This window comes from Alexandromys fortis, unplaced genomic scaffold (genome assembly GCF_014885135.2).
Source record: "Alexandromys fortis isolate MF-2015 unplaced genomic scaffold, M_Fortis_MF-2015_v1.1 scaffold_9, whole genome shotgun sequence".
NCBI lineage: Eukaryota > Metazoa > Chordata > Mammalia > Rodentia > Cricetidae > Alexandromys > Alexandromys fortis.
The window spans coordinates 7,565,324-7,591,790 of record NW_026067892.1 but is presented as its reverse complement, the minus strand read 5'-3'; the positions used below and the strand labels follow the sequence as shown (position 1 = coordinate 7,591,790).

The window sequence follows — 26,467 nt, the reverse complement described above, 5'->3', positions numbered from 1 at the left end:
ACTTTGGGAGATGGACATGCCCCCCAACACACACATTCACATGATGATGTGGGGATGACACCATCCATGGTTTCAGGAACAGCTCATGCCTTGGCTGGGTGAGTGAACACGCCACTTACGCCTTTTGTCACTCTGACAGTGACAAGCAAGGTCACTGTCCTGGCTAGTTTTATGTCAACTTGATACAAGCTAGAGTCATCAGAGGGGACAGAGCCTCAGCTGAGAAAATGCCTCCATAAGATCAGGATGTAGGCAAGCCTGTAGGGCGTTTTCTTAAGCAGTGATTGATGAGGGAGAGCCCAGCCCATGGTGGGTGGGGCCATCCCTGGCCTGGTGGTCCTGGGTTCTATAAGAAAGCAGGCTGGGCAAGTAGTAAGCAGCCCCTCCATGGCCTCTGCATCAGCTCCTGCCTCCAGGTTTCTGCCTTTCTTGAGTTCCTGACTTCCTTTGATGATGAACTGTGCTGTGGAAGTGTGAGCTAAATAAACCCTTTCCTCCACAACTTGCCTTTTGGTCATTGTGTTCCATCACAGCAATAAAAACCCTCAGAGAGTCACTGTGGCTTCTGCCCCTGGAATGAGGAACCAGGACACAGGTGAAGGGTTGAATCTTTGCCAGGTCCTTGGTTCTCTTCAAGAATAAGCTCTGCTCTGTACACAATCGCCTGGCTGGTCCACAGTGGAGAAGCATGCCTGGACTAGGAGCCAGAGATGGCCCAGAGCCCAGGCAAACAGAATCTGCCTTGCGAAAGCAGGCAGGACCAAGAGAGCAAGGGGTCTCACCACTGCCTGGCAGTGGGAATCTAGGCCCTGATCTGGCATGTTCAGATGTAGAAACCCCTGGCCCATATTGCCTTTGGACACAGCAGCCCCATCCCATGCTGGTGGCCCGGTAGACTTGAGATTTGTCACAGTCCTGTGAACGAATGGAGCATGGACAGATAGCTCAGCAGGAAAGCAAAATGGAGCAACTGGGCTAAGCGCAGGGGAACCGAGAGGTGATTTGTTGATGTCACCCCTCCATTCAACAGTGAGTCTTGGAGACAAAAATCAATGGTCTGGAGGCTGGGCGATGGTGGCGCATGCCTTTAATCCCAGCACTCGGGAGGCAGAGACAGGCGGATCTCTGTGAGTTTGAGACCAGCCTGGTCTACAGAGCTAGTTCCAGGACAGGCTCCAAAGCCACAGAGAAACCCTGTCTCGAAAAACCAAAAATAAAAAAAAAAAAAAAAAAAAAAATCAATGGTCTGGTCTACATGTCAAGAGTCACACGGAAGGAAGGCACTAGATAAAAGTCAGGGTTCTTTTGTGTTAGCATATCAGGCAGCTGGGCTTAACTGTTGTCACAAGGAGAGGGACAGTACTCAGCTATGTGTGGTTTGAATAAAAATGGGCTCCAAAGGCCCATAGGGAGTGTACTATTAGGAGGTCTGGTCTTATTGGGGAAGGGCTGGCCTTGTTGGGGGAAGTGTGTCACTGGGGGTGGGCTTTGAGGTCTCAGATGCTCAAGCCATGCCCAGTGTGGCATTTTCTTCTTACTGCCTGCCATTCTGGATGTGGATATAGAACTCTCAGCTCTTTCCCTAGCACCAAGTCTGCCTGCACACCACCATGCTTCCCGTGACGACATGGGACTAAATCTCTGAAACGGTAAGCCCGTCCCAGTGAAATGCTTTCCTTTCTAAGAGTTGCCATGGTCATGGTGTCTCTTCACAGCAATAGAAACTCTAACTAAGACAAGATCTATGTGCTGGAGAGGAGTTTAGTTTTCTTTTAGGGAGGAGAGACCAACTTGACACAAGCTAGGGTCATGTGGGAAGACAGAACCTTAACTGAGAAAACGCTTCAATTGGATTGACCTGCACACAAGTAAGTCTGTGGGTTACTATCTTGATTGATGATTGATGTGGGAGGGCATGTTCTTCTGGGCAAGGGGTCCTGGGTAATATAAGAAAGCAAACTGAGCAAGCCATGAGGGGGGCAAAACAGTAAGCTGTGTATCTCCATGACCTCTGCTTCCATTCTAGAGTCCAGATTCCTGCCTTTTAATTCCTGGCCTTTCTGAATAATGGACTATGAGTTGTATGATGAAATAAACTCTTTCCTCCCCAAGCTTCTTTTGGCCATCATCTTTATCACAGCAACAGAAAGCAAACTAGGATTAGTTGCAGGGTCACAGCCTGTGTGGTTATTCAACTCTGGAGTGAGCTGTGTGGGAGGGTGGCCTGATTTCTGGAGAGAGAACTACGTAAAGACTCTGTGATCAAAAGGTCCCCAGCACAGCTGTCCCAACAGCACGTCACAGCTGCCCTCCTATTCTTCAGATGCTTAACAAAGGGGAGGTTTGCATCCCTTAGCCCTCCTGAGGCCCCGGACAGGGAACAGTTGCAAGATTTGAGGGGACCACTGACCGCCAGGGATAGAAAAAAAACCTGAGAGTCAGCCTAAGAAGGGCAAGAGCAAAGAAGGCTGGCACGGCTGCTCTGAACTCGGTTGGGGTTACCTAGTGACCTGCAAGGGGACTCGGGGAATTGTGATCAGGGTGACCTGTCTGCCCAGCTCTCTTTAGAGGCAGCCAGCACCGGTCAGCGGGTGATGGGAAGATGAACACAATCTGGGCTCCTCACCTGTGCCTCTCAATGCCCGTGCCGTTATATCTTTCCCCCATACCTGTCCTCATAAGACATTTTTTTAAAAAAATGACGTAGTTACCATGCCAACCTGCACCCTTCTCCATACAGAAGCAGACCCAGTGGATCACTCTCTGGTATTTATCATTAATGATGAACTGGGGCGTAGCAATGGCCTTGAAGACCCTCAGACGCTAGTCTCCTCCTTCTTTGAGGAGCTACAAACAATGATAGTTCATGGATTGTCCAGTCCTCTGCTGTTCCCACCCCCTACAACCTGAACCACAGTCTAGCAGCAGTCAGGGCCTATCCCTGACTCACACACCCAGGCCCCTCCCCATTGCGTGGGAACCAATGCCTTTTCCATAGTACTTACATCTGTTTACAGATGATATTGGGTCCTAATCCTCTTGGGTTCACCCCTGGCCCTTGTAAAGTGGCGAGGGGGTGGGGGTGCGGAGAAACTGTTTGCAAGTCTTACATGGATGAACAATTCTCTTTAATTCTGTTGTGGGGATCTGGGGGTACAGGTATTTGAGTCCTCTCCAGCTGACATGAGTTTGAAAGACTTTGAGGCACCTTAACACTACTGCACCCCCCTTCCTGGGAACCAGGCCCTTAGCATTAGGAGGCACCTAAGCATTACTGCACCCCCCTTCCTGGGAACCAGGCCCTTAGCATTAGGAGGCACCTAAGCATTACTGCACCCCCCTTCCTAAGAACCAGGACCCTGGTAACCAACCACGCGTGCACGGGAGCTTTGAGTACTTTCCATCCCCACTGTAGTCTTTCTTCAATAGACCCGGACCCTGGAACTGGGGTGAGATGACCTGCAGGTGTTCCTCCTTCTAACTGCCATAACAGTGATCAAGTAGAGTTAGCTGACCATTGTATGAACTAGTCAAAATAGTTGACAAATGATTTTTGGACTTTCCCTTTGATTCTGTACTACCCCCTCCCTGATTTTATGGTTTTTTTTTCCTTTAAAAGAGCTTGTAATAGACAAAGCAGGCATCCTTCTCCTCTTGAGGCTGAGGGACCTCTGCGTGGCAGAATAAAAATTTCTCTTGCTATTGCATCAACCGTGCTGTGAGTGTCTCTTGGGGCGACCTCCTCCTTGGTGGGGCTTTAGGGCCCAACAAGTTAAGTCATGCATTTGGGTAGCATTTTGTATGGGCAGAGTTGAGACCTCTATGAGACAGGCCCCTGAAGGCTGCAACATCTGCAGCAGCATTCTCATGGGAAAGGAAGCCAGGGAGGTTTTGGTGTCCTCTGAAATGTTGAATATACATGGGATTTTGTCTACCTTCTAAGAGTGATCTGAGTTGTCATCAAGGCAGAAATAGTATTAAGCATCCAATCTGATACAGGCATAGGGTAAGTGTGGCAGAAGGTTCACCACGTAAGAGCTGTCTGAATGGAGGTTGCAGGGTTCTGGGACCTCTTATGGAGCAATATATATGGCCATTGTTTCCTTATACTGAGCGGATCCCCCACAAGGGGGAATTTTGGTAATCTTTGTCTTGGTCCCCCCTGCAGGGAAAACTACAAAGGCAGCCCCATTCTTACCGCCATTTGTGCAAACAGTGGACGCTTGGGGCAGGAGTCTAGAAGAAAAGACTAAGGGGACTCTCCAGTGTAGTTCTTGATATAGCTTCACTAACCGGGACTTCCCAAAGTGGGTGTCCAGGGTCCCCAGAAATCCCTCCAGAGAAAGGCTCAATTGAGAACAATATCTGGCTGCCCATTCTAAATCCTTAATTTTGAATGGAATTATTAATTTAGAGGGATCTTTTCCATAATGTCGGAGGGAAGTGTCCCTGATTTTTATGATCATATCAGCTATTTGATCGATTAAAGAGTACACTCTGGGAGTGCCCCCCCCAGGTGGTGTGTACCCATTCTAGTGGTTGTGACTGCAGAACAAGGGCAGCCAGATGGTTCTTTTCCTTAATAATATCCAGCCTTGGATTGGAATGTTAGGATTATATCTCTCCAAAGAGTTGATGGAGCTCATTGATGAGTTCAGCGAGTGCCTGATGGACTTCAGGGGACAAGGAAATGATCTCATAAGGTTGCCCCCCTTTTAGGAGATCTTATAACACATCTAGTCTCCCAGCCTCTACAGGCAACCAGGACCTTACCTAGTTCATTTCTCCCAGTATCTTTTGTAACCCCGATAAAGTGAGAGACCCAGGCAGGATTAATTGGGATCCATTCACTTTGGCTTGAGTGAGTGTTAACTGGGATCCCAGTATATGAAATGGGGGTACCTTTTGTATTTTGTTTGGAGCTATTTTAAAGTCATGTTGTTGGAGGATATCAACAATAGTGGTTACCCAGGGAGTTACCCTGATTCCTCCAAATGCCCAATGATTAGATCATCCATATAAACATATAGGAGGGTATTATCTTTGTCAAAATAAGGAGAGAGGATACTATACGAATATTGTTGGCAAAAGGCCAGACCATTGGCCATCCCCTGTGGGAGAAGAGCCCATTCATCTCTCTTATCAGGTCAAGAGGAGTTAACTGTAGGAATGGAAAAGGTGAACTTTTTGCAATCTTTCTCATGAAGAGGGATTGAGAAGAAGCAGTCCTTTAGATCAATTACAGTGAGGTGAAACTGGGAGGGGACTGGGACCCAAGGTAAGCCCCTTAAAGGGGCCCCTACTAGCTCCATACAGGCACTGATTGCTTGTAGATCCTGTAACATTCTCCAGGTCCCATAGGCTTAAGTATCACAAACATAGGGCTGTTCCAAGGGCTCATCGAGGGCCTTATCTGTCCTTCTTTAAGCAGATTTCTGGTGATTTCCTTGAGTATCTTAAATTTAAGTTCAGGCAATGGCCACTGCTCCACCCATACCCATTTACCAGGTGCCCACCTAATTGGGGGGACCCTGAGGGCAATGGCCTCTACTTTTGAGGGTGAATCCAGGTGATGGGGGTCTGCCTGATGACACCTTGCTCAGTTTTATCATCATAAAAGGTTAGGTGGTCAGTGGTAATAACAGCATCCTTTTGTCCTAACAAATCTTGTCCCAGGAGGTTTGCAGACAACCCTGGAGGATCAGAGTCCTAAACTTTCCTTAGTCTCCATCGGCCCCACCCAAGTGTATATTCATTTCCTTCTGGCAAGGAAGGAGCCCCCTTATTTGTCCCATTCCCCTCTCCCATTTTATCCTCTCCAGGGTGGCTGGGGGCATAAGGCCACTCCTCGTTCCAGACAATATCTACTTTCCTTTTATGTCTTTGCCTCTGTCTGCTGTATTCCTTCCCCCTGAAACCGCTCTTCAGTAAATTGCACCCATTTTTGATCTTTCTCCTTGTCTGTCTCATTTTCTCCCATTCTTTTGGTTAATTGGTTACTTTTGGATTCTTCAGATCATGTTTGGATTCTTTAGACTGTTGGGGGAAGTAGAACAAGAGGGGAAAACATGCCTTAAGGGCCTGTAACAGTTGGATAGAATCCCAATGGTGGGAGTATATTAAAGTGTTTTTCCCTTTCTCTGGCCAGAGTCTCCACCTGGTTCCACGTGTCCCATGAGAAAAGATTCCCGGCGGGTACCCAGGGGCCAGGGTAATTATATCCTCCCATGCCTGGATCACATTGTGGTCTGACAATTCCAGGCCTCGGGAGAGTAGCATATCTCAACACTTTAAGTGCTGGGTCATTTTTGTGTGAAGTTGTATTACCCATCGTGGGGTCCCACTCACCTTGACGACTGCTTTGCCCAGGGACCAATTGCTCCACCTTCCGGCACCAGTTGCCGGGCCTCCTTAGCCTTCTTATTCCCCAGGGAAAGGTGAGTGCCCTATCTGCCCATTCTGCAGTTTCATGACGCAGGACAATCAGATGCCATAGGGAGTCAAGTCAAAGCAAGAACTCAGTTTATTACTGTGAGCGTCAGCTTATACAGGTTAAGTGACATCATGTGATGTGGGGGTACCTCCAGCCAATGAGAGACAGCCAAGCCCTTCCTCTGGCTGGAGGGGTGTCTACCTAGATTTTACTGTCTCATCCTTACTGGGTAGCTTTAACTATCCCTCAAACTCAAGCCAGGTTTTTCTCTGTCCTACAGCCTCTAGGTATAGATTCTGAGATAATTTTGGCCCAACAATTTTCCTTTTCAGATCTTTGATGTGTTAAAGACAAGATAGTCATAGCTACTTTCCTCCCATAACTTAGCTAAGGCATTTTAGTACAAGACTTAGACTCCTCGGGGTAGGACAACTATTGGAATATTCTCTATAATTTGCTAATTGCCTTGGACTGGACATTTAGCATGTGCTTCTTGCTTAATGTTCATATTGGTTGTAGTTCTATTTTTGTGTGTTTTTTCCTTTTTCCTGGACAATACTTGATATTTGTTTTTTTTTTTTTGTATGTAGTTTTGTATTAGATTAAAAACCCATTTGTTTAGACAAAAGGGGGAGGTGTGAAAATTCATTCAGCCAATAGCAATAGCCCCTAACATCCTTATGCCCAAAGAGTCTGGAATGTTTGGGTCCAGGCTTAACCCCAGCCCCTGGCATCCATGTATCCAAGGAGTCTAAAATATTTGGGTTTAAAGTTCCATCCCAAGACCCCTCCTCTGGGAGTTGCCTCAGTCCAGACTCCACCCCCAAAAAAGCTTGCCAAACGGTGACCCCTCCCCAGAGAGGCTCAAGACCACTCCCATAGGCTATTTAAACTGCCCCCCAGTTGGAATCTTCCTTCTCTGTCTCCATCCCTGGGGGGCTGGAAGGCCACAAGGGAGCGCTGGCATCCATTAAACCTGGGCCTTTTCTAATTCGGTTTGATTTGGTCTGATTTTGATTATTGATTGGATTATTGATTGGTCTGATTTGGATTACTTTTGAGTTGCCGGAGATTTACTGATCCATAAAAACTTTTCAATACCCTGTTTTCAAAAACCCAAAACAGCCAACCAAATCAATCCATCAAACAAACATAAAAATTTCCAGAAAAGCCAGGCAGGGTGAGTCTCCCCTGGAGTCCTAGCTGTTCAGGAGAATAAGGGAAGAGAATCAATGGAGCCCAAGAGTTTGAGATCTGCCTGGGCAACATACCAAGATCCTCCAGTGTCCAAAAATAAAAAAGGAAATAAAACTGGAAATAAACTCCTAGGGAAGCATTTTGGTTCCCCATGTTGGCCACAGGCCACAGCTATTCTAAAAGATTCAGATAAAGTCAGTGACCATCACTGTGGAAGATGCCACATATGAAAGTGTGTGTGGGGTGTGTGTGTGTGTGTGTGTGTGTGTGTGTGTGTGACTACTCCCTCAGTCATGGCTCGCAGCCTTCCAGATTTCATGGACTGATGGAGGAGATGCAGCTTTCTACGGGGCAGCTGGTACTTAAACAGTTCTGCCTTAAGGCAAGGTTCCTAGCAGCCTGCGACAAAACTACTCATGGGATAGGGGTTCCCTTCTTCCCTCCAGCAGGAACCGAGGACTGGGAGCAGAGCGCACGTCCAGCCCACAGCATTCTCCGGGGCTCGGTACTGAAAAGCGGTGTTTGGTTATTTCCCGCTCCGGGTGACACTAAAGTTCTGGGCTGGATCTCTAGCTCCACAACTCCTTAGAGCCAAGAGCTTCTGCCCGAAGGCGCGCTCCCTTTTCTGTGCAAAGTCCACCGAAGCAGCTCCCTCCCCTAAGGTCAACAGGCGTCATTTGTGTAGGAGGGGGGACGTGTCAGGCTTGGCCCACTGAGACTGAGCTGGACACCTTATTAGCGAAATCGCCTGCACTTGCTAGTGCTGGTTTTGCCGACTATCCGCACCATCCGCGCCGCTGCCGCCATGGGTTTGGAGCTCTACCTCGACCTCCTGTCGCAACCCTGCCGTGCCGTCTACATCTTCGCCAAGAAGAACGGCATCCCCTTCCAGCTGAACGCCGTGGATTTACTCAAAGGTTGGCCTGAGCCTGGCGCCCATCTTCGCCTAGAGCATGTCAGCACTTCACTCTGTAATGGGTACAGTCCCCCCATCATGTCATCGCCCAGTGCCCTCACCAGGGAATGCCCTATTTGGAGTGGCCCCTCTGAACCTGAATTCTGCTCTGACAAGGACAGGGTGATACTTTCTGCCCTGGGATGTAGGGGAGAAAACGAAAGATTTGCAGAGTTCCTGCTTTGAAGGTATGTGACATTTAGATTAACAAAACCCCCGGAGATTTTGCAGGGAAGAGACTGTTACACTCAGATGGACAAAGTCCCTCAAAAACAGCAAGGAGTTCCATTTGTAAAAGCAAAGAGCCTTGATTTTATGTAAGTTTGCAAACTCCGTCTCTCTGCATGTCCAACATATTGGAATAAACAGAGAACACCCCGACCTCTGTTGAGTTGGGTTTTTATAGTAGTAAAGGTGGGGATGAGGGGTTTCTGAGGTTCAGGACCCCTGATTGGCTGGCATTTGTCTAGGGGTGTCTTGGTGAGTGTGTGCTGGCAGGTGATCCTATCTACAGTGGTTGGAATGTTAGGCATTTCTTTGGATGGTCTGTTCTTGGGTGGTGCTCGGGTAATCCAGTTTATGATCCTTCCTGCAACCAGGTATTGCTTCAGGGTAAACTAATAAGACTCAGGCCTCCTTAAAACTTCTCGATGGCTGAGTCCTACTCTGGCAGGTGATAATGGTTGTTGGAAGTAAAGAACTTCCTTTGGGTGGTCTTTCTATTTAGCTTATCATGGCTGGCTCCTACAGAAACACATAGCTGAACCACCTCTGTGCCGCTGGTCCCAGTCCAGGCATTGGTCGCTGTAGCCTTGTCTGGTTCCAAAGAGAGAGGGGAAATACAGAGGTACTGCCTGAGTCCTAGAAGACATTTTTTGGCTTCTTCCTTCCCAGGGCAACACGTGAGCGAGCAATTCTTGCAGTTGAACTGCCAGCGGAAAGTTCCTGTCCTCAAAGACGGAAATTTCGTGTTGACCGAAAGGTGCAGCTGGAAATAAACCCAGAGCGCATGCTACCTCCTCTGTGGGTTGGGATGAGGTGGCGGGGATTGGGGACGGGGTGTGGGGTGTGGGGGAACTTAGCCTGACTGATACCCACCCCAGACTGTGAGGGGATGTGGCTAGAGCAGACAGTCTGAATGAGGCCAAGATGACTGGGGGCTGATCCAGTATATCCCAGTCTCTGTCCGTTTCTTCTGCTGGACTCTCCCCCTCCCCCCCCCGCCCCCATCTTTCAGACCTCGCCACCATGACTGAGGAGTATTGAAAGGTGACAATGGGGACGTTTGTCCAGGGATACACGAAATGGAGACTCAATAATGAAGGCTAGAAGGAGTTTCTCCTGACTTCCCAGAAGTCCCCTGTCTAATCTGCTAAAGGCTTGGCCCTGGGGATCAGGTCTCCAGGTGCTGGCTGGTTCTCCCACTAGTCTAATGACAAAAGCTCTGGAGGAGCTCTTGCTGTGTGTGTGTGTGTGTGTGTGTGTGTGTGTGTGTGTGTGTGTGTGTGTGTGTGTTGGGGGGAGGAGGTAGGTTCCATGCGCAGCCCCGCAGAGAAGAAAGATTGAGCAGAGAGAGATAATAGGTGAGGAGACTAGAAGAAAGTACTTCAAATGGGAGACTCCCCCGGGGTCCCACCGAAGAATGGGAAAACAGCCAAGGTCCTTACAGCCCCTCTTCCCACGGTCCCCAGCTCAGCCATCCTGATGTACCTGAGTTCCAAGTACCAGGTGGCGGACCACTGGTACCCAGCTGACCTGCAAGCCCGTGCCCGCGTCCATGAGTATCTAGGCTGGCATGCTGATAACGTCCGTGGCATCTTTGGAGTGCCCCTGTGGACCAAGGTGTGCAGGGTTCTCTGGGGAGGGATCGGACCTGGTAAGAGTCAAGGTTACATACGGAGCACTTCTGCTGCTCGGTCAGGTGTTGGGGCCACTCATTGGGACCCAGATCCCAGAGGAGAAAGTGGAACGGAACCGAAAGAATATGTTCGAGTCTCTGCAGCGTCTGGAGGAAAAGTTCTTTGGGAATGGGACCTTCCTTGCTGGCCATCAGGTGACGCTGGCTGATCTCATGTGTCTGGAGGAGCTGATGCAGGTACGAGACCAGTGAGTGGAAGAGTAGCTAAGGGCAGGACCCTTCTTCTTGCCACTTCCATAAGTCAGAAGCACTGTGACCTGGGAAAAGCCAGAATCACAGAGCAGACCCTGAGTGACTTGTTCCCTGCCGGGGTGGGAGGCAGCTTCTGGCTACCATCAGGTCTTGGAATGGATCACACTGCCCTGGACCTCCCATGGGGCTGTGTCCATCACGCCTGTGCTGAGTAGCCAGCAACGGGGTCTCATTGGCTCTCCAGCTCCCACATTTTTGTCCCTGCAGCCGGTGGCTCTTGGCTATAATCTGTTTGAGGGACGGCCACAACTGATAGCATGGCGAGTGCGGGTGGAGGAGTTCTTGGGTGCCGATCTGTGTCAGCAGGCCCTTGGCCGCATCCTGAGCATCCGGAAACAGGCAGCCAAAAACGCACTACCTGTACCCTATCCAGAGGTCCAGTCCAGAATGATGCTTCGAATTGCTAGGATTCCCTGAGTTCTAACTAGCAATAAAGCTTCATGTGGTTTCTTGGCTCTTTATATCTTTTCTACTTGCCCCAATCCTTCTTCTGGCTCCCTTTCTATCTCTGGGAGGGGCTTTGCACAAAAGGGACACCAGATATCCTTAGATGCTTCTCTTGAGGTACCAATAGGAGACCAAAATCAATATGCTAAAAACCAGCAATGCAAAGAAAAATAACCCATTCAAGAGTTGGCACATACATGTATTTTATTACAATAAAAAGTGATTTTATTTACATTGTCCTATAAAATGTACAGAATAAAAATCATGTCTCAGTAAACATTATGGGTAATCAAAGCAAAGTCACAGATAACAAATCCATATAAAATTATTACATAAGCAAAGAGATGATAAACAACAACCCATTCAGAGATATAGATGATTTTTTCCAAGACTTGGTCTTTGAAGTATAGACCACAAAAGATTTCTTTGGGCAAATATTCCTATCTTCCCAGAGAGCTTCCCAGTAACAACAAACAGTAGGGTTTATCGTCATTGTTAAGCAAACCCATGTGTGTCTGTAGGATTGAGCTCACAGCAGAAAGGATTTAATGTAAAGAATTAAGAGGTCGATCAGATGGATCAGTCTGTCAGGGTACTCATAGCCAATATTGATAACTTGTATTCAATTCCCAGAACCCAAACAGTGGGAGGAGAGAAACAACTGCTTCAAATTGTCCTTTGATTCCCACAAGTGTGTCTTGGCATTCCTGTAAATGTAAAATGTGTTGGGGCAAAATTGTCTCAGGACCTATACCTAGAGGCCAGTAGGACAGAGAAAGGCCTGGCTCAAGTTTGAGGGATAGTAAAAGCTACCCAATGAGGATGAGACAGCAAAATCTACGTAGACACCCCTCCAGCCAGAGGGAGGGCTTGGCTGTCTCTCATTGGCTGGAGGTACCCCCACATCACATGATGTCACTTATAAGCTGATGCTCACAGTAACAAACTGAGTTCCTGCTTTGAATCCCTATAGAATCTGATTGTCCTGCATCATGGGGCTGCAGAACTGACTGTCCTGCTTAGTGGGACTGTGGAATGGGCAGAGAATGCACTCACCTTTCCCTGGGGAATAAGGAGACTAAGGAGGCCGAGCAGAAAATAATATTACCTGAGTAAGCAGGAAGTGCAAGAAAGTAACTTCCAAACAGTGTAAGAAATGATAGAGACAGCTGGCTACCTAGGCAATCACCTAAAGGCTCATTTGCAATGCTGTGACAACCAACTTTGGCAAAGTAGAGTATCTCACAGACCATTTTCAGAGGCAGGAAGATTTGGAAGACTGTTCTACCTTGTCTTGGCGAGATTTGGCAGTCGTTTTTGTTTGTATCTTGCTTGTCCAGTTTGAACAGAGTGTATTTTGTCAGTAGTCAAGGCAAGGGCAGTTCTTTGCTCAAAGGCCAGTTTTGCCGAGAAGAAAACAAGCTCCAAGTGGAGTGTCTTTGGTTCCCAACATTTTCTTGGGAATAGATTGGTACTTCCAGCAGCAGTTGTGTCAACAGAATCCCAAATTATTTAAATGTCATAGTCTACAGTTCTTTGAAGTGTTTGAAGAGTACCCATCTACATAAAGTACGGTCTCTGTGCATCTAGACAGCCTGATTAGCCTAACTAAAAGTATGACAAATATGGGTGACTATTGACCTATAATTTTTAATACCTATATAGCTTAAATACTAAGGCTTAACATTATAAAATTAAACAATAATCTTTAAACAGATATGCAGTAAATGAGGACATGACCTCAAAATATAAACTATATAAATATCTTGATCAGAGGCAGAAATGTATGAAAAATATGATAAATATATCCTAAAACTGTATCAATATACAAATTATCTTAAGTAGATGTAGAAACATGCATGCATATACAATATGATAAAATAACTTTACATATGTAACAAATATTATAAACAGAAATAAGAGCATATTCAATATAACAAGTATAATTTGAATTTGTATCAATATACAAATTATCTTATACAGGAGTATAAAGCTAATTTTACATATGTATCAATATATAAGAATCTATACCAATGTAAATTGTCTATAACTAATAGTTTATAAGTAGATAACATTAATCTACCTATTATCCCATTCCATTCCCTTTTTATTCTTTCCCAAAAGAGATCCCTGAGCCTACTTCATTTCTATCCCCAACCCCATACAACTTATAACCAACCCCTAACAGATGACAATTGTCCCTAACCCTAAGGACAAATTTTATTGGGAGAGGGGATGCTGGGTTTTTTTTTTTTTTTAATTACTTTCAGCTGTCATGGAGGTGATGTTATTTCTAAGGGATCTTGCAAAAACTAAAATGATGGTAAAGTCTCAAGATTACTGTCTGAAGCCGGGCGGTGGTGGCGCACGCCTTTAATCCCAGCACTCAGGAGGCAGAGGCAGGCGGATCTCTGTGAGTTCCAGGACAGGCTCCAAAGCCACAGAGAAACCCTGTCTCGAAAAAAAAAAAAAAAAAAAAGATTACTGTCTGGTTCAAATGTAGACAGTCTCTGAGTAGTCTGTAGGGTTTTTTTTTTTTTTAAGCTCTTATTTGAAGTTTTAGCCAGAATGTTGTAAGAAGGTGGATCATCTCAGCTAGCCACGTTGGAATCATCTTGAGCAGTTTGTAGCCCAAAATCAATCTTTGAGCGGTGTTTATTGGCTTAATGGCATCATATGAATCAGGTGGAATTATTGTTGTGAGGCTGCATCTTCTTTTTGCAGACTTCAGAGATTACTGTAGAAAATGTCTTGTTTACTGTGGAAAACTTAAACATTATTTATATCAAAACAGAAAGTTTGAATTTCAATAGACATTAGAGAAAGGTACTATAGAGACAAATATAGGTATGAGGAGAAGTAGAATTTTTGAAAGCAGAGTTTTGATAACCTCAGTCTCTAGATTTTTTATCTTCCTTTTGACCCACACAAGGTGGTTCTCCTGATAGGAGACAGAAACTCTGAATTAAAGTCCACAAGACTTTAATGTTTTTATTATTGTGTATGTATGACTCGTGTGTGGGTGTGCCACTGCACACCCGTGGAGGACGTGTTTCCACTGTGAGTTCCAGGGACTAAACTCGGGATGTCAGACTTGCACATATGCACAAGAAACCCTCCTTACACATGGAGCCATCTTGCCAATCTTGCTTTGGGTCTTTTTGATGTTAATGTTCTTGTTGTTGCTTTTTTACAGCAGGGGTATTCTATGTAGCCTAAGGTTAGCCTCCAACTCACAGTGGTCCTCCTGCCTCATCCTCCCAAGTATGGAGATCACAGACACGCATCACCACAATCAATGTCTCTTGTCTTAGAAACACCAGAAACACATTTTTGTTCTCAGTTGCCCTCATCTTCGACTGACATTTTTTGATATCAGATGTAGCAGGTTTGATTTCTAAGTAATTTTTAAAATTTGTAGATGTGTTTGTACATGTGCCATGGTGCACACTGAAGGTCAGAGAACAACTTGTGAAGGACAGTTCTTTCTTTTAATTTTACTGATTTTTATTGAGCTCTACATTTTTCTCTACTCCCTTCCCTGCCTCTCCCCTCCTCTTTAACCCTCTCCTAAGGTCCCCATGCTCCCAATTTACTGCCTCTCAGCAGTAATGCTCCCCACTCCCCTGGGAACCAAGGACCTAACAGGGACTGAAATTTTGGGAACTTTCCATCTCCCTGAGTCCTTGTGAGTGTTCTCCAAATAGAGCTCCGTTCCTGAAATTGGGACAAGATAACCCACAGATGTCCACAGATGTTTTGACTCAGTCCCTGGGAAAGGGTTAAAGTAACCCTCAAATGTTCCCTCTTACCTCACCTGATCTGGCAACCGCTCTCCAGCCAATTATTGGTAGTAGCCCTTTGGATAAGCCAATCATAATAGTTAAAGAACAATCCCCAGACTCCCCCCTTGTTTCTGTGGCTTTTTTGCTTTAAAAGTAGCCTGTACCAGCTAGTCAGGATTTTTTTTTTTGGCTTCTCAAATGCTGAAAGACCCTGTTGTGACAGAATTAATAAAAATCCTCATGCTTTTATATCAACTGCGGTGCGAGAGTGGTCCCTTGGGTCAACTCCTCCTCAGTTATTGTACTCCAGGGTCCAACAAGTCCCAGCACCTGAGATGCAGAGTGAATTCAAGGCCAGCCTGGTCTACACAGTGAGTTCCAGGCCAACCAGTGCGACACAGTAAGACCCTGTGTTGGGGGCCAGCCTTGACAAAAATACCCTCTTCCAGAGTGGAGAAGTGGTGGTTTAGAAATATAGTAAAGAACGCGAAGATGCAAATGAAAACAATAAAACGCAAAACATATAGGATAGTATCTGGAGGGAATTTCAGTGAGTACTGAAAAATTTCCCATGTTTAATTTCCAACTGGCTAATATACCCCTGACCCCAAAAGGTAGCCGTAAGACAAAAGACTGTATTAACATACAAATTCAAAGTCACAGCCTTACATTCATTGCTCACACCCTAGACCCCTGCCTTAGACCAACCAAACACTCTGTAGGCAACCCACTCCTTGGGTGGAATCCCAAGTTATTTCCATAAAGGGAACTGGAACTTAGTTGGATCCTTAGACTTTTTTTTTTTTTTTTCCAGGAGCCCAGGGTCTGGCAACTTGCCCACACCTGTTGACAATAGCCTTGAGAGAGCTGAACTCTGATTGACAACTAAGTGGGACCTTTGTTTGAGTTAGAAGTACAATAACCTAGAATGAACTAAAAACAAGTCCCAAACTCTCTGACCTTTGGCCTCTTTTGGCCTCCAGAACCCTATCTCAAAAAGAATTAAAAAGCAAAACAAACAAACAAAAACTGAGTTTGAACAGGTACCCTGCATAGGTGGACAAGCTTTTTCTAGAATATGTGGGTTACTTAGTGAGATTTCCAGTGGCGGATGTGAGCTACCTCCTTATGTGTTACTAGTCGGGGAGGCCCCAACCCAAGCTATGTCTTTAGACTTGGCTGCTCACCAGAACTAGAACTTCCTGAGGGCACGCATGTTGGCTGCAGGAAATAAAAAGTCAAGCTGGAACTAACCTAAAAACATCTTCCTTCTTGGCTACTTTGCTTAGGGGGGTGGGGGTTGTTGCTGTTATTGTTTTGTTTTTGGTTCTTTGAGACAGGGTCTATCTATGTAGCCCTGGCTGTCCTGGAAGTGTCTGTATAGACCAAGCTGGTCTCAAACTCACAGGATCCTCTTGCCTCTGCCTCTGAGTACTGAGATTGAAGGTGTGCCCTACTACCCCTGGGCTCTGGCTAGGTTTCCTTAATTTTTATCTTTTTGATTGTTATTGTTACATAGGTGTGTATGTATATACGTGTGTGTACAAATATATATAAACCTGCTATTTTGTTGTTTGTATGTATAGATTTTCAAGGCTGACAATTCTGCATTGGGAGCGCATCCCTCGGGGAGGCTAATTCTTCTCCCTGGAGTCTTAGCTGCCTTTAGTCCTTTGTATAGTGGTGGGACACTAACATGCCCATCAACATTAACATGCCTATCGACATTGCCGTTGATCTAGTCTTTTTCACAGCAGACGCCGTAGTACTCTGGCTTGAGTATATATACTCTAAATGCTCATTACAACGGACTGCAAACTGCCCCGTAGTGTGAACATTGAGCCAGGTTCATCTCCCAGCACATAGATGCACCTCGGAGACCAGGGCAAACACAAATCACGAAACCAGCTACAAGAATTGTGAACACATGTTCACGCTAAACACCAAATCCCCCCCCCACACACACACACACACCACCACGAACTTTGAGAGGTACCAGGAGCTGCACCCGGAGCTCCCTACTTCAGCTGACCACCCCGCGAGGGGCGTTCTGGGAACTGCAACATTTCTTCCCCCACCCCCCACACCCGCTTAACCCCTAGAGTCCACCACGAAACGCAAAGGCGTGCTGGGAAGACGGGTTTTCGAAAGTGGTCAGCCTCACTCTGCGGTGCTGGGGAGGAGGGGCTGCATGCTGGTTGCCTCGGCAACTGCTCACGTGGGCAACGGGCGTGAGCGGATCGGTTAGGGACAGTAAACTAGAGACCACAGTCTCTAGCGGCCGCTGCTTCTCCGGTTGGGAAGGTTGCTTAGGGAAAAGAGGGAACAGAGGGAGGGAAGGAAGCTGGTCGATCGCGGAAGGCTGGGGATGAAGGATTTCAGCTGAGCCTGCACCTCCGGTCTTTCCTGGGATCCTGGTCTCGGGCTGGGTCCTTTGCTAGATCGTTGGAAATGGAAAAAGGGATTAGGGAAAGCACTGGCAAAGCTTAAGCGGTGCTCAGCCTCCTCCCCCAGAGCAGTAAACAGTGTTTTTTGGCAGCCCAGTTTTTTTTTTTTTTTTTTTTTTAATGTGCGTAATGGAATCGGGAAAGAACAGAAAGGGGGTTAAAGAAGAAAATAGGCCAAAAAAAAAAAAAAAGTGGAATTTACCCCTAGGAAGGAGGGTGAAAATGGCTAGATGCCAATGGGAGATAGAAAGACACCATTGAAAGCCCAGTCTAGAACGACACTCGGGGCTTTTGAATTGTACCCTCGGCTCTACCGGAAGCCCTCCGATCCGACTATGGAGCTTGACAGCCCCTGCCCGTGGTGTTCATGCTTGTACATCTTTTATCAGGGCACCTTGGTGAGCCAGCCATGCAGTTAGGTGAATGTGTCTTGCTGGGAACACCCTAACAGAAGCCACTGAGCTCCTCGAGTTTTCTAAGGTTGCTTTGTCACCCGCCAAATAATCATTGTTATTCCCTTCGGTGTTTCAGAAACCTACTGACATACTGAGAGCGGTTTAGTCTCTGATTTGGGGGACAGTTCCCACTCCCAGGGTCTGAGAACCACTGTGGAGAGAAGCGGCTTGAAGGCATCTTGTAGTCACAACCTGCTGCTACCATGTTCCCAAGAGGGATTCAACAGCTTGGGGGGGCGGGGGGGGGGCCGGTATCTATACCCGTACTTGCCAAAGTGCCCTTAATCCGTGCTCCTAGATTTGAACCAAGGGTCTGTCATTTACTAGTTGCATAATCTTGGGCAAGTCATTTCAGCTCTCTCCTGCTTGTGCAGAGCCAAGACAAATGTCTTAGGAACCAAGACATTTCTGTTTGTTCTCAGGGGTGACAGCTGATGTTGGGGACAGGGAAGGATACCGCGGATCTGAGAGTTATTTTTCTTTTGGCCACCAATTTAGAGCACATCATGTCATGTCATGCTTGGTCACCTTCCTGTCATACTGTCACCTGACCACTGGTCTCCGTTTCCTCGTGTATGCCTGGAGGATAATGATTCATAAGAACCAGGGTGCTTCGGGAGAGTTACATCATTTTCACAATTGAAATGTAGATAAGTAGATATTCTCGTAGAAAGCAGCACACAGTGAGTGTGGTGTTGGGACCCAGCCTTCAATGTTGAGGGCTGAGTGAAGAATCTTGGGTGTGGGAGTCATGAGCAAAAATGAGGCTGAAGAGAAGAGAAAAATCAGAGCGCTCAACATCTGTAACAATTTTTTTTTCTTCACACCTGCTCAACAGGTTAATTTGTATGCTAACGACACACTGATTAAAAACCTACAAGCAATCCCTATAGGTGTTGGGCCTGTGTTAGGTTTTTGTCCTTGACAAATCGGCAGGCACTGGGGGGGAGAGGGGGGAGGTCATGCCCTGAGCTCTTGGTTGAATTGTCTTTTGCTGGACATAATATTTGAGTAAGATGGTGTCACTGCCGTTTGTATGGCTTGTGAACTCTCGCAGGGGCAAGTTCTCACAATTGTGAGTGTTGTCCTAAAAAAATGTGGTTAAGGCATTCCGATCTCCCTTGCCCCACAAAGCTGACTCAAATTGGGCCCTTCGGTCTTGATGCAAAATAGATTTGATGACTTGTCTGCTCTTGATCACCAGGGAGGCTTTCATGATCCAGGTGTAATGGAGGCAAGATAGCAATTTGGGATTTGGCCAACTTGCCTACTAGAACAGCTGCAAGCATTGCTATACCGTTGACAGAGGTCTCTCATCTAGTGAATGAAAGGGGGGTTGCTACAGTAGCCATTTATAGGTGTGGCCATGCCAGAAAATTGAGCCGCATAGCTTCCGCTCGTGTCTGTTAGCCCACGGGAGGAGGACTCGTCCTTTGATGCTGTTGGTTTCAATGAGATCATCCCGAGCAGCTTCGCTTTGCTGCTCTATCAATAAAAGCAAAGGACGGCCAGAAAGATTCTCTAATTTATAATCTTTATCACAAAAAGTTATTCCTGCATGGATAACCAAGTCGTAGAGTGGAGGAGATGTCTTTGGGCAGGGGAGGAAGAAAAACCAGGCACTTAACTGCTATTGTGCCTTGCTAATAATTGATGCACCATTTGGGGGCAGCCTACAGGTGGAGCTGATGTAGAGCGATCCCTGCTTTGTCCCATGGAGCCAAGAGCAGGGCAGGTAATTTGAGAGATCCTTTTCTTCGTCCAACATTTTTAAAATAAAGGCTTAGAAATCACATATTTTAAAAAAGCTGAAACATTCCAGGGAGGAAAAAACATCAGACATTTCTATAATATGTCAGACACATTTTGAATATCTCTTTCTGATGTTCTTCTTTGGGGCGGGGGGGGGGGGGAAGGGGAGGCCATATAGACGATTTGATAACTCTTAGCTGTGTCAGTGATTTCGTAGTATTTCCTGCAGTGAACAGAGAGAAAATTCTGGCTTTTTTCCTTGACAGTAGGTATATCCTTGTAGCTACTTGTGCAAGTAGGTAACTCCAGTAATGTAATAGGAACGGTGACCACAAAGTACACAGCTGCCATGCTGTGTCACCTTCAATACTGTCTCATCCCCTGGGTGCCTGGAGGATTATGATCTGTAAGAAGTAAGAGGACAGAGGACTTCAAAGGACATAGATGCTCCACTAAGGCCACACAAAATGTTCCCTCCATTTTACCTTCCCCCACAGCCACTCGTAACAGGATGGGGGGTGAGTGACAGAGAGTGTGCAATGGACAAACATCAGGCCAACAATGACCTGTCAAAACACCTGTAATTGTTCCCAAGGACACAGCAAGAGCGTTGCTAGGGCTCCTCCCTCCCAAGGCAAATGGGGGCCCGGAAGTTAAGCTCTAGTCACTGTGGCTCAGGAGATCAACCTTTCTTGTATCAGTGTGGGACTTCACAGTCCATACGCCTCTAAACAGTGTGAGACTGGCTTACTGTTCATTTTGGCTAACACACTGTTTACACACAAACGGCTTGTCCCGCTCCTCCCAACCTCACTGGCACCTGTACACACATCCCTGACAGGAACATGGCTCTTCTGACAAATCTGTCCCACCCTCTCTTGAACATATAGAACTGGTCAACTGAACTTGGGACCACAGGTCCTTGGAAGGGTGACAGATGGAAGCCAAGGAATGCCTTGGAGCACCCCATGCAAGCTGCTACGGTTCCATGTCTTAAAGCGTGGCTTTGTATAGGACTGTTTCAAAGAGTTGCTGAAGATTCTCTGCAAAAAGGATGTCCAGGAAGGGAGAGCTTGATAGTAAAAGAGTAGAGGGGAAAGAGAAGCAGGAGGAAGGTGCTTAACTCCTGCTTGGTCCGTGGTTCTCTGCGGGTCTTGTCCCTGCTACTATGTCCCTTCCCTTGCTATGAGAGGCCTTCTATTCACGAATGGGCCTCAATTTCACCTTTAAAAGTGGGGCTGCCTATTCCTTCCTCACAAAGTCATTGTGAAGGTAGATTGACACGAGGTCTAACAAGTCTGGGGGCAGTGCTAGGAAATTAGGAGAGGCCATTCGAGTGGGGGAATTCCTCATGACTCTGTTGGTCAAAGCATAGCTGGGTGTTTGGGGCTTGTGGTCTGGTCTTAAGTCATTACTCGCTTCTGACCCTTAAATAAACGGAGGATCCTGGTCCATGCAGCCTCACGTGTCTATAGAGACCAGCTTAGGAGTCAGATGCCCTGAGCTCAGTCATCAGGTGCCTAGAAGGGTAATGGGCAGCTTTTTCTGAGGACCACTGGGCAAAGAACCAGCAGAAGCAGGACCCCGATGTCACCCCAGCAAAGACCGTCAAAAAGCTGACAGGGAAGCTGGCGGGGATGAGAAAGAGAGAGTCCTACTCCGCAGAGAACTTAAGGTCTCTAAACTGGGGACCAATAACGCCTAACCTGCGTCCTGTCGTACTAGCTGCTTGGGCCACAGGCTCACAAAGAGCTGGATGAGGGGAGACCTGGGCAGGGCTGGTGACAGCTGGTGCTGGCTTTTGCGTCCCCCTTCTTGCTTTCCACGGCCTTCACTATCAGAACATGTTCTTCCAGAATGGGCAGGCAGTAGGCACTTGAAAATGGTTTCCTGATGATAGTTTAGGGCTTGTATCCAGAAGAGAAAATGGGTATCAGGGAGTCCTGGTTCAGGTCTGCCAGAAATCAGGAGAGCTGAAACCCCAGCTGAGTGCAGCACTTGGGGATGAAGGCGGGAGGCGGGGAGGGGCTTCACAAGTTGGCCGCCTTGCTCTGCTTCAGCCCAGTGTGGAGAAGGCACCATGTGGGCTGTCTGTTAAGACAGGACCCAGAAGCGCTAAAGGACCCGGAAGCGCGGAACTGACACTACCCACTTCTTGAAAACTCAAGCGTCATTCACATTGGTGTCACTCACTGAGCGGAGTTGGGTCGGTGTAGGGATTGAAAAGTTTTCTGGGCAGTCTCAACTCTTCCCCACAGAGCGGAGGCTGCCCCATAAGGCTCCTGCTTAGGGGTTCCTAAACAGTTAGGATTCTTCCCACCTGGGCCTTGGAATAGGTTAGAAGCCCATGTTATTTGTAAGAGCACCTTGAACCAAATCTCCCCTTGTTTGATGCCCCTAAATTAGGTCCAATCTCAAAGTCTAAATAATTTGGCTCAGAGTTCTACAAAGACGTGAAATTGTAATAATTACCACAATACAATAAAAACAGTTAGCATAGAAGTGTCCTCCCTATCTCATAAATTTCCCAGGCTGAAATTCAGGTCAAAAAAAAAAAAAAAAGACAAATGTCATTCCTTTATAGGTTAAAGCCCAAAGAAATGAAAAACGAAAGTATTTTATTGGCAAAATATTAATTGTACAAAGTAATGGGTTTTGTTGTGACATTTTCATACATGTGTCTAATGTACTTGTTCGTCCTATTCGTCCTCTCTTACCTCACAGTTGGTTCCCTTCTGGTTCCCAATACCTCACCCCTTCGCTGTCATGTCCCTTTCTTAAAACCTAGACTCCACATAGGAAGCAAAAGTTTTAAGGTAGAAGGACTGAAAAGTTCAAAAAGAGCCCAGGGGTCTGTTAAAGAGCAGGGGACCACTTCCTCACTGGCCACTGACCAGTGGAAAGGTTATTAGGTTACTCCTGCAGTGTGGGGTCCTTCTGCCCGAGGTGCTCTCCAGAGGCAGTGTACAGCAAACAGTTTCTAGGATGATCCTGGGACTCCTCCCACTCAGCACACAGAAAACCCCCCATCTCTAGCTGCTGGACTTCTCCGGAAACCCATCCCCAGACACCTTTTTTTGAGGTGCCAAGACCTCTCAGCAGGAGTGCTCTGGTCATTGAGCTGGAGGCAAGTTGATAAGGAAGAGAGACAGGACCTCACGGAGCAGCTTCTCCCCCAAGTGCTCTGTACCCTTGCTGTGCTCCTGGGGCTGCCCTGGAGATAGCTGGATCAACTGTCACCGAAATATTTGAAATCTCATATTTCCATCCCCACCCATCTGCATACCTGTCAGGTTTCTTCAACCCTGAGAGAAATTCTCCTCCAGCCTAGAAGGCTCAGCACGGCTCTGGACCCTGGCTGTCGTCCACTTGGAATGGTCCTGGTCTTTTGAGATTGCTGTTGGTGCAACACAGTTCAAACTGCCTAAGGAAATCTCTCCCCCTATGCTTCCTCAGACTGCCTAGGCGTGAGCAGCGTCTCCCGAATGACTCAGCTGCTCTTCAGCGTTAGTGGTCGCTCCTGGCGGAAAGCCGGAAAGCCTCGACCCCTTTCCCACAGGGCAGACCATCACTGGTGATCTCAATGTTTTCCCTGTTCTCACTTGCTCCTTGCTTGCTAACCCAAGCGCATGCCCTTTTATGGCATATTCCTCTAGATTTTGTCTCTTGGGGTCTCCCATGGTGACAGACGGCAAAACCAATCAATCCTGCTTGGTCTCAGATTCTGGTCTTCCTCCAGGAGGTAGCAGCCATTGGTCATCCAGGGTCCAGGGTCAGCTCTCTCCTCAATGGGTCTGCTGTCCTCCCAAGTTGTCTTTGCAGGGCCTGCCTCAAGACACAGCCCATACATTTAAAAAAAGCTATGACCTTAGGGTCTCAAGCAATCCACTGCTGCTCTAACACATCCCAAATCTTCTGAAGGGTTAATGATGCCCTTCCGTCCTTGAGTCTCCAGGTCAGTTGTAGAATGACTTCCGGTTCTCACTGGGTCCCTGGCTGGACTGGTCGCCAGCTCAAGGGTGTTCTGACACACCTCTGTCAGCTTCTGCTTCTCCTCCTGTCTCTCACATGGGCTCTGGGCTCGTCCATCCTTGTCCAGTCTTTTAACCCCCTCACCTCTGGCCTGCCTGCCTCCTGAGCCCTCATCTCTAAAGCTCTTCCTCCGCCCTCACTGCCTCACTTCAGATAAGAAGGCTGCAGCATGTTTTCTCCTGGGCCTCGCAAGTAAGCGAGCGTTCACCAGAGACGGCTGCTCCAGACGAGCAAATTTTTCATACGGCCTCTCTGCAAACTCGGGATCTGCATTGATAGCATTAAGTTATTTTCCTACCTCAAGCCAAGAAAATAGCATATTCTCTGAAGGGCCCCGATTCCTTTTAATGCCGTGGTTCACTGATGGACAAAGCCCCGACTTTCATGGCTCGAGTCAAAATTGAGGGAACTCACAAGTCCCTGAACAGGCGACCAACTCAGAATGTCTAAAGAATCAGGAGGGACCCGGTTCCAGCAGGAACTTTTGGGAATGTTGCAGGGAAGCTCCTCAGCGTGCTTCAGACTCTTTGCCCTTGCTTTTTTTTTTTTTTAATTAATTTATTTATTTATTAAAGATTTCTGACTCTTTGCCCTTGAAAGTCTGCCCTGACAGCAGGCTTGCCTGAGAACAGGGGCAGCAAGCCTTGCTGGAAAGGGGGCTCCACCTGCATCTAGCCCGAACCTCTGTTGGCCTCTACTGTGCTGCTGTGGGGTGGGGGGAGCTTAATCTCCTGTGTTCACCTGACCTTGCAGCCCAGGCTTGCTGACAACTGACCTACCAAAGCTCTAAGCTACCAATGTCACATTCCCGAAGGACCCTGCTTGTAGGAAGAGGGTGGAACATCCCCCACACAAGGGCTCTAGTTAAAAGCCAACCACCACACAACCCCAGAAGTACTGTGGGAAACTGGCAAGCGCAGAGCCTATTGGGCTCCCATGAAGCCCATTTTGTATACACAAGCACCCCCAAAACCCTAAGTTTTCCCCAAGGATTTCTCTGCTGAACTTAGCGTCAGTGAACGAGATGTTAGGTTTGAAGGGGCCTAAAATATCCCTTTTGTCCAGTTAGTCTTGGGCCTCATCCACAGTTCTAATGGCACATGCCAGAATGCAGGTACCACAAAGCAGGCTGTTGGCTTTCCTTTTCCAGGGGAGATGCAAACAAGTGACTGTTCACCTCAGACGGCACCAGTGACAGACTAAAGTCATTATTCACGGAAGTGCAACTCAGAGAATGAGTTTATTGGGCTTACGAACAGAGCAGAGGTGGAAGGTAATTCACAGGGTAGTGAGTGACCCTCAAACAGCTACGACATTCCTTCAGCATTCCGCCCCATGACGGATGAAGAATTTATGGGAGCTGTGTCCCCCTTAAGGTTAACCCAATTTGTAGGTACTCTAGCGTGGCCCACTGTCACTTAATCTAGGGCAGAGCAGGAGCAAGAATTGCTGCAATCCTGGGTAAGGGTTCTATGACCCTCCCCTCCTTCCTCCTCCTAGGGAGTTCTGGGTAGCTCCATTACCATTATAATAATAATGGTAATGGCTATGGCGGTAGTCTGCTCAATTTGTTGACACGGATATCAGAGTCAAGGTAATTTCTACTCCAAGACAGCAACGTTATGCCTAGAGAGGAAAAGACAGACAATGTGGCCTGTGCCCAGCAGGGTCAGACTGGGTAGTTCAGGGAGGGGTACAGAAAGGGACTCTTTGTTATGGCTGTAATAAAGTATCCTAACAACAAAACCAAAACTCAAGGAAGAGAGGATTTCTTTTGGTTCACAGTCTATCATGGGGAGGGGGGGGGGGAGTCCTGCCAGCAGGTGCTTCAGGCAGCTTGGTCAAATTGTATCCACAGTCAAGAAGCAAAGAATGATGAATGTCTGTACTGGCTTGCTTCTCTACCGTCCAGGACCTAATTTCACTATTAGGGTGGCTCTTCCTGCCTCGACCTAATCAAAAGAGTCCTTCATAGGCTTGCCCACAGGCTAATGCATCAAAACAATTCCTCGCAAATGTACCTAGATGCTCACCTCCTACATTATTCCAGAGCCTGCCAAACTGGCAGTCAACACTAGTCATGGCAGGGACTTTGGCTGTGCGTGTGTGTGTGTGGGGGGGTGTCTTCAGGGATAACAGCACCTTAGAGACAAAGATGAGGACAGTAGTCCCTCCCAGTCCCTCAGGAACTGCGGTAGTGGAAGCTCAGGGAGCCTGAGGATGGCATAGGGAGATGGGCCAGAAACCAGAAAGTCCTAGGGCTGTGAAAGTGCTGGGCAGTCCTTCTGCATGGTACAATAGCCAAGGAACTACCTTTACCTTGGTGCCTATGTCATGAAATATGGCATATAAAAAACTACAGTTCACGGGCTGGAGAGATGGCTCAGCGGTTAAGAGCATTGCCTGCTCTTCCAAAGGTCTTGAGTTCAATTCCCGGCAACCACATGGTGGCTCACAACCATCTGTAAAGAGGTCTGGTGCCCTCTTCTGGCCTGCAGACATGCACACAGACAGAATATTGTATACATAATAAATAAATAAATAAATATTAAAAAAATACAGTTCAACAAATACAGAACAGGTATTCATAAGAACAGTGAAGGGAAAAAAATAGCATATAGGCTGGGCTTGGCATGCACATTTATTCTCAGCACTAGGGAGTAAGAGAGATCTCTGAGCTTGAGGACAGCCAGGGCTACATACATAGTGAGACCCTGTCACAGACACAGACACACACCAAACACACACACACACACACGGATAGGTAACACTACCATATGATTGTTTAGGTGGC

At 47.2% G+C, this 26,467-nt stretch overlaps 1 protein-coding gene across 1 annotated transcript; it reads left to right on the top strand.

Moving 5' to 3' along the window:
- The first annotated feature begins 8,082 nt into the window (after positions 1-8,082).
- LOC126501513 (glutathione S-transferase theta-2-like) lies at positions 8,083-11,201 on the top strand. Its single transcript, XM_050142202.1, has 5 exons — positions 8,083-8,547; positions 9,480-9,567; positions 10,277-10,427; positions 10,507-10,680; positions 10,963-11,201. The coding sequence occupies exons 1-5, from the start codon at positions 8,436-8,438 to the stop codon at positions 11,170-11,172; spliced, it is 735 nt and encodes a 244-aa protein (XP_049998159.1). The 5' UTR covers positions 8,083-8,435; the 3' UTR covers positions 11,173-11,201.
- Positions 11,202-26,467: the final 15,266 nt, after the last annotated feature.

What these genes read in the sequence shown, in the direction of transcription:
- LOC126501513 (XM_050142202.1), top strand. Translation starts at nt 8,436, where the DNA reads ATGGGTTTGGAGCTCTACCTCGACCTCCTGTCGCAACCCTGCCGTGCC. An exon ending in AATTTCGTGTTGACCGAAAG is followed by an intron (nt 9,568 to 10,276) that starts GTGCAGCTGGAA and finishes CACGGTCCCCAG; the next exon opens with CTCAGCCATCCTGATGTACC. An exon ending in GTCTGGAGGAGCTGATGCAG is followed by an intron (nt 10,681 to 10,962) that starts GTACGAGACCAG and finishes TTGTCCCTGCAG; the next exon opens with CCGGTGGCTCTTGGCTATAA.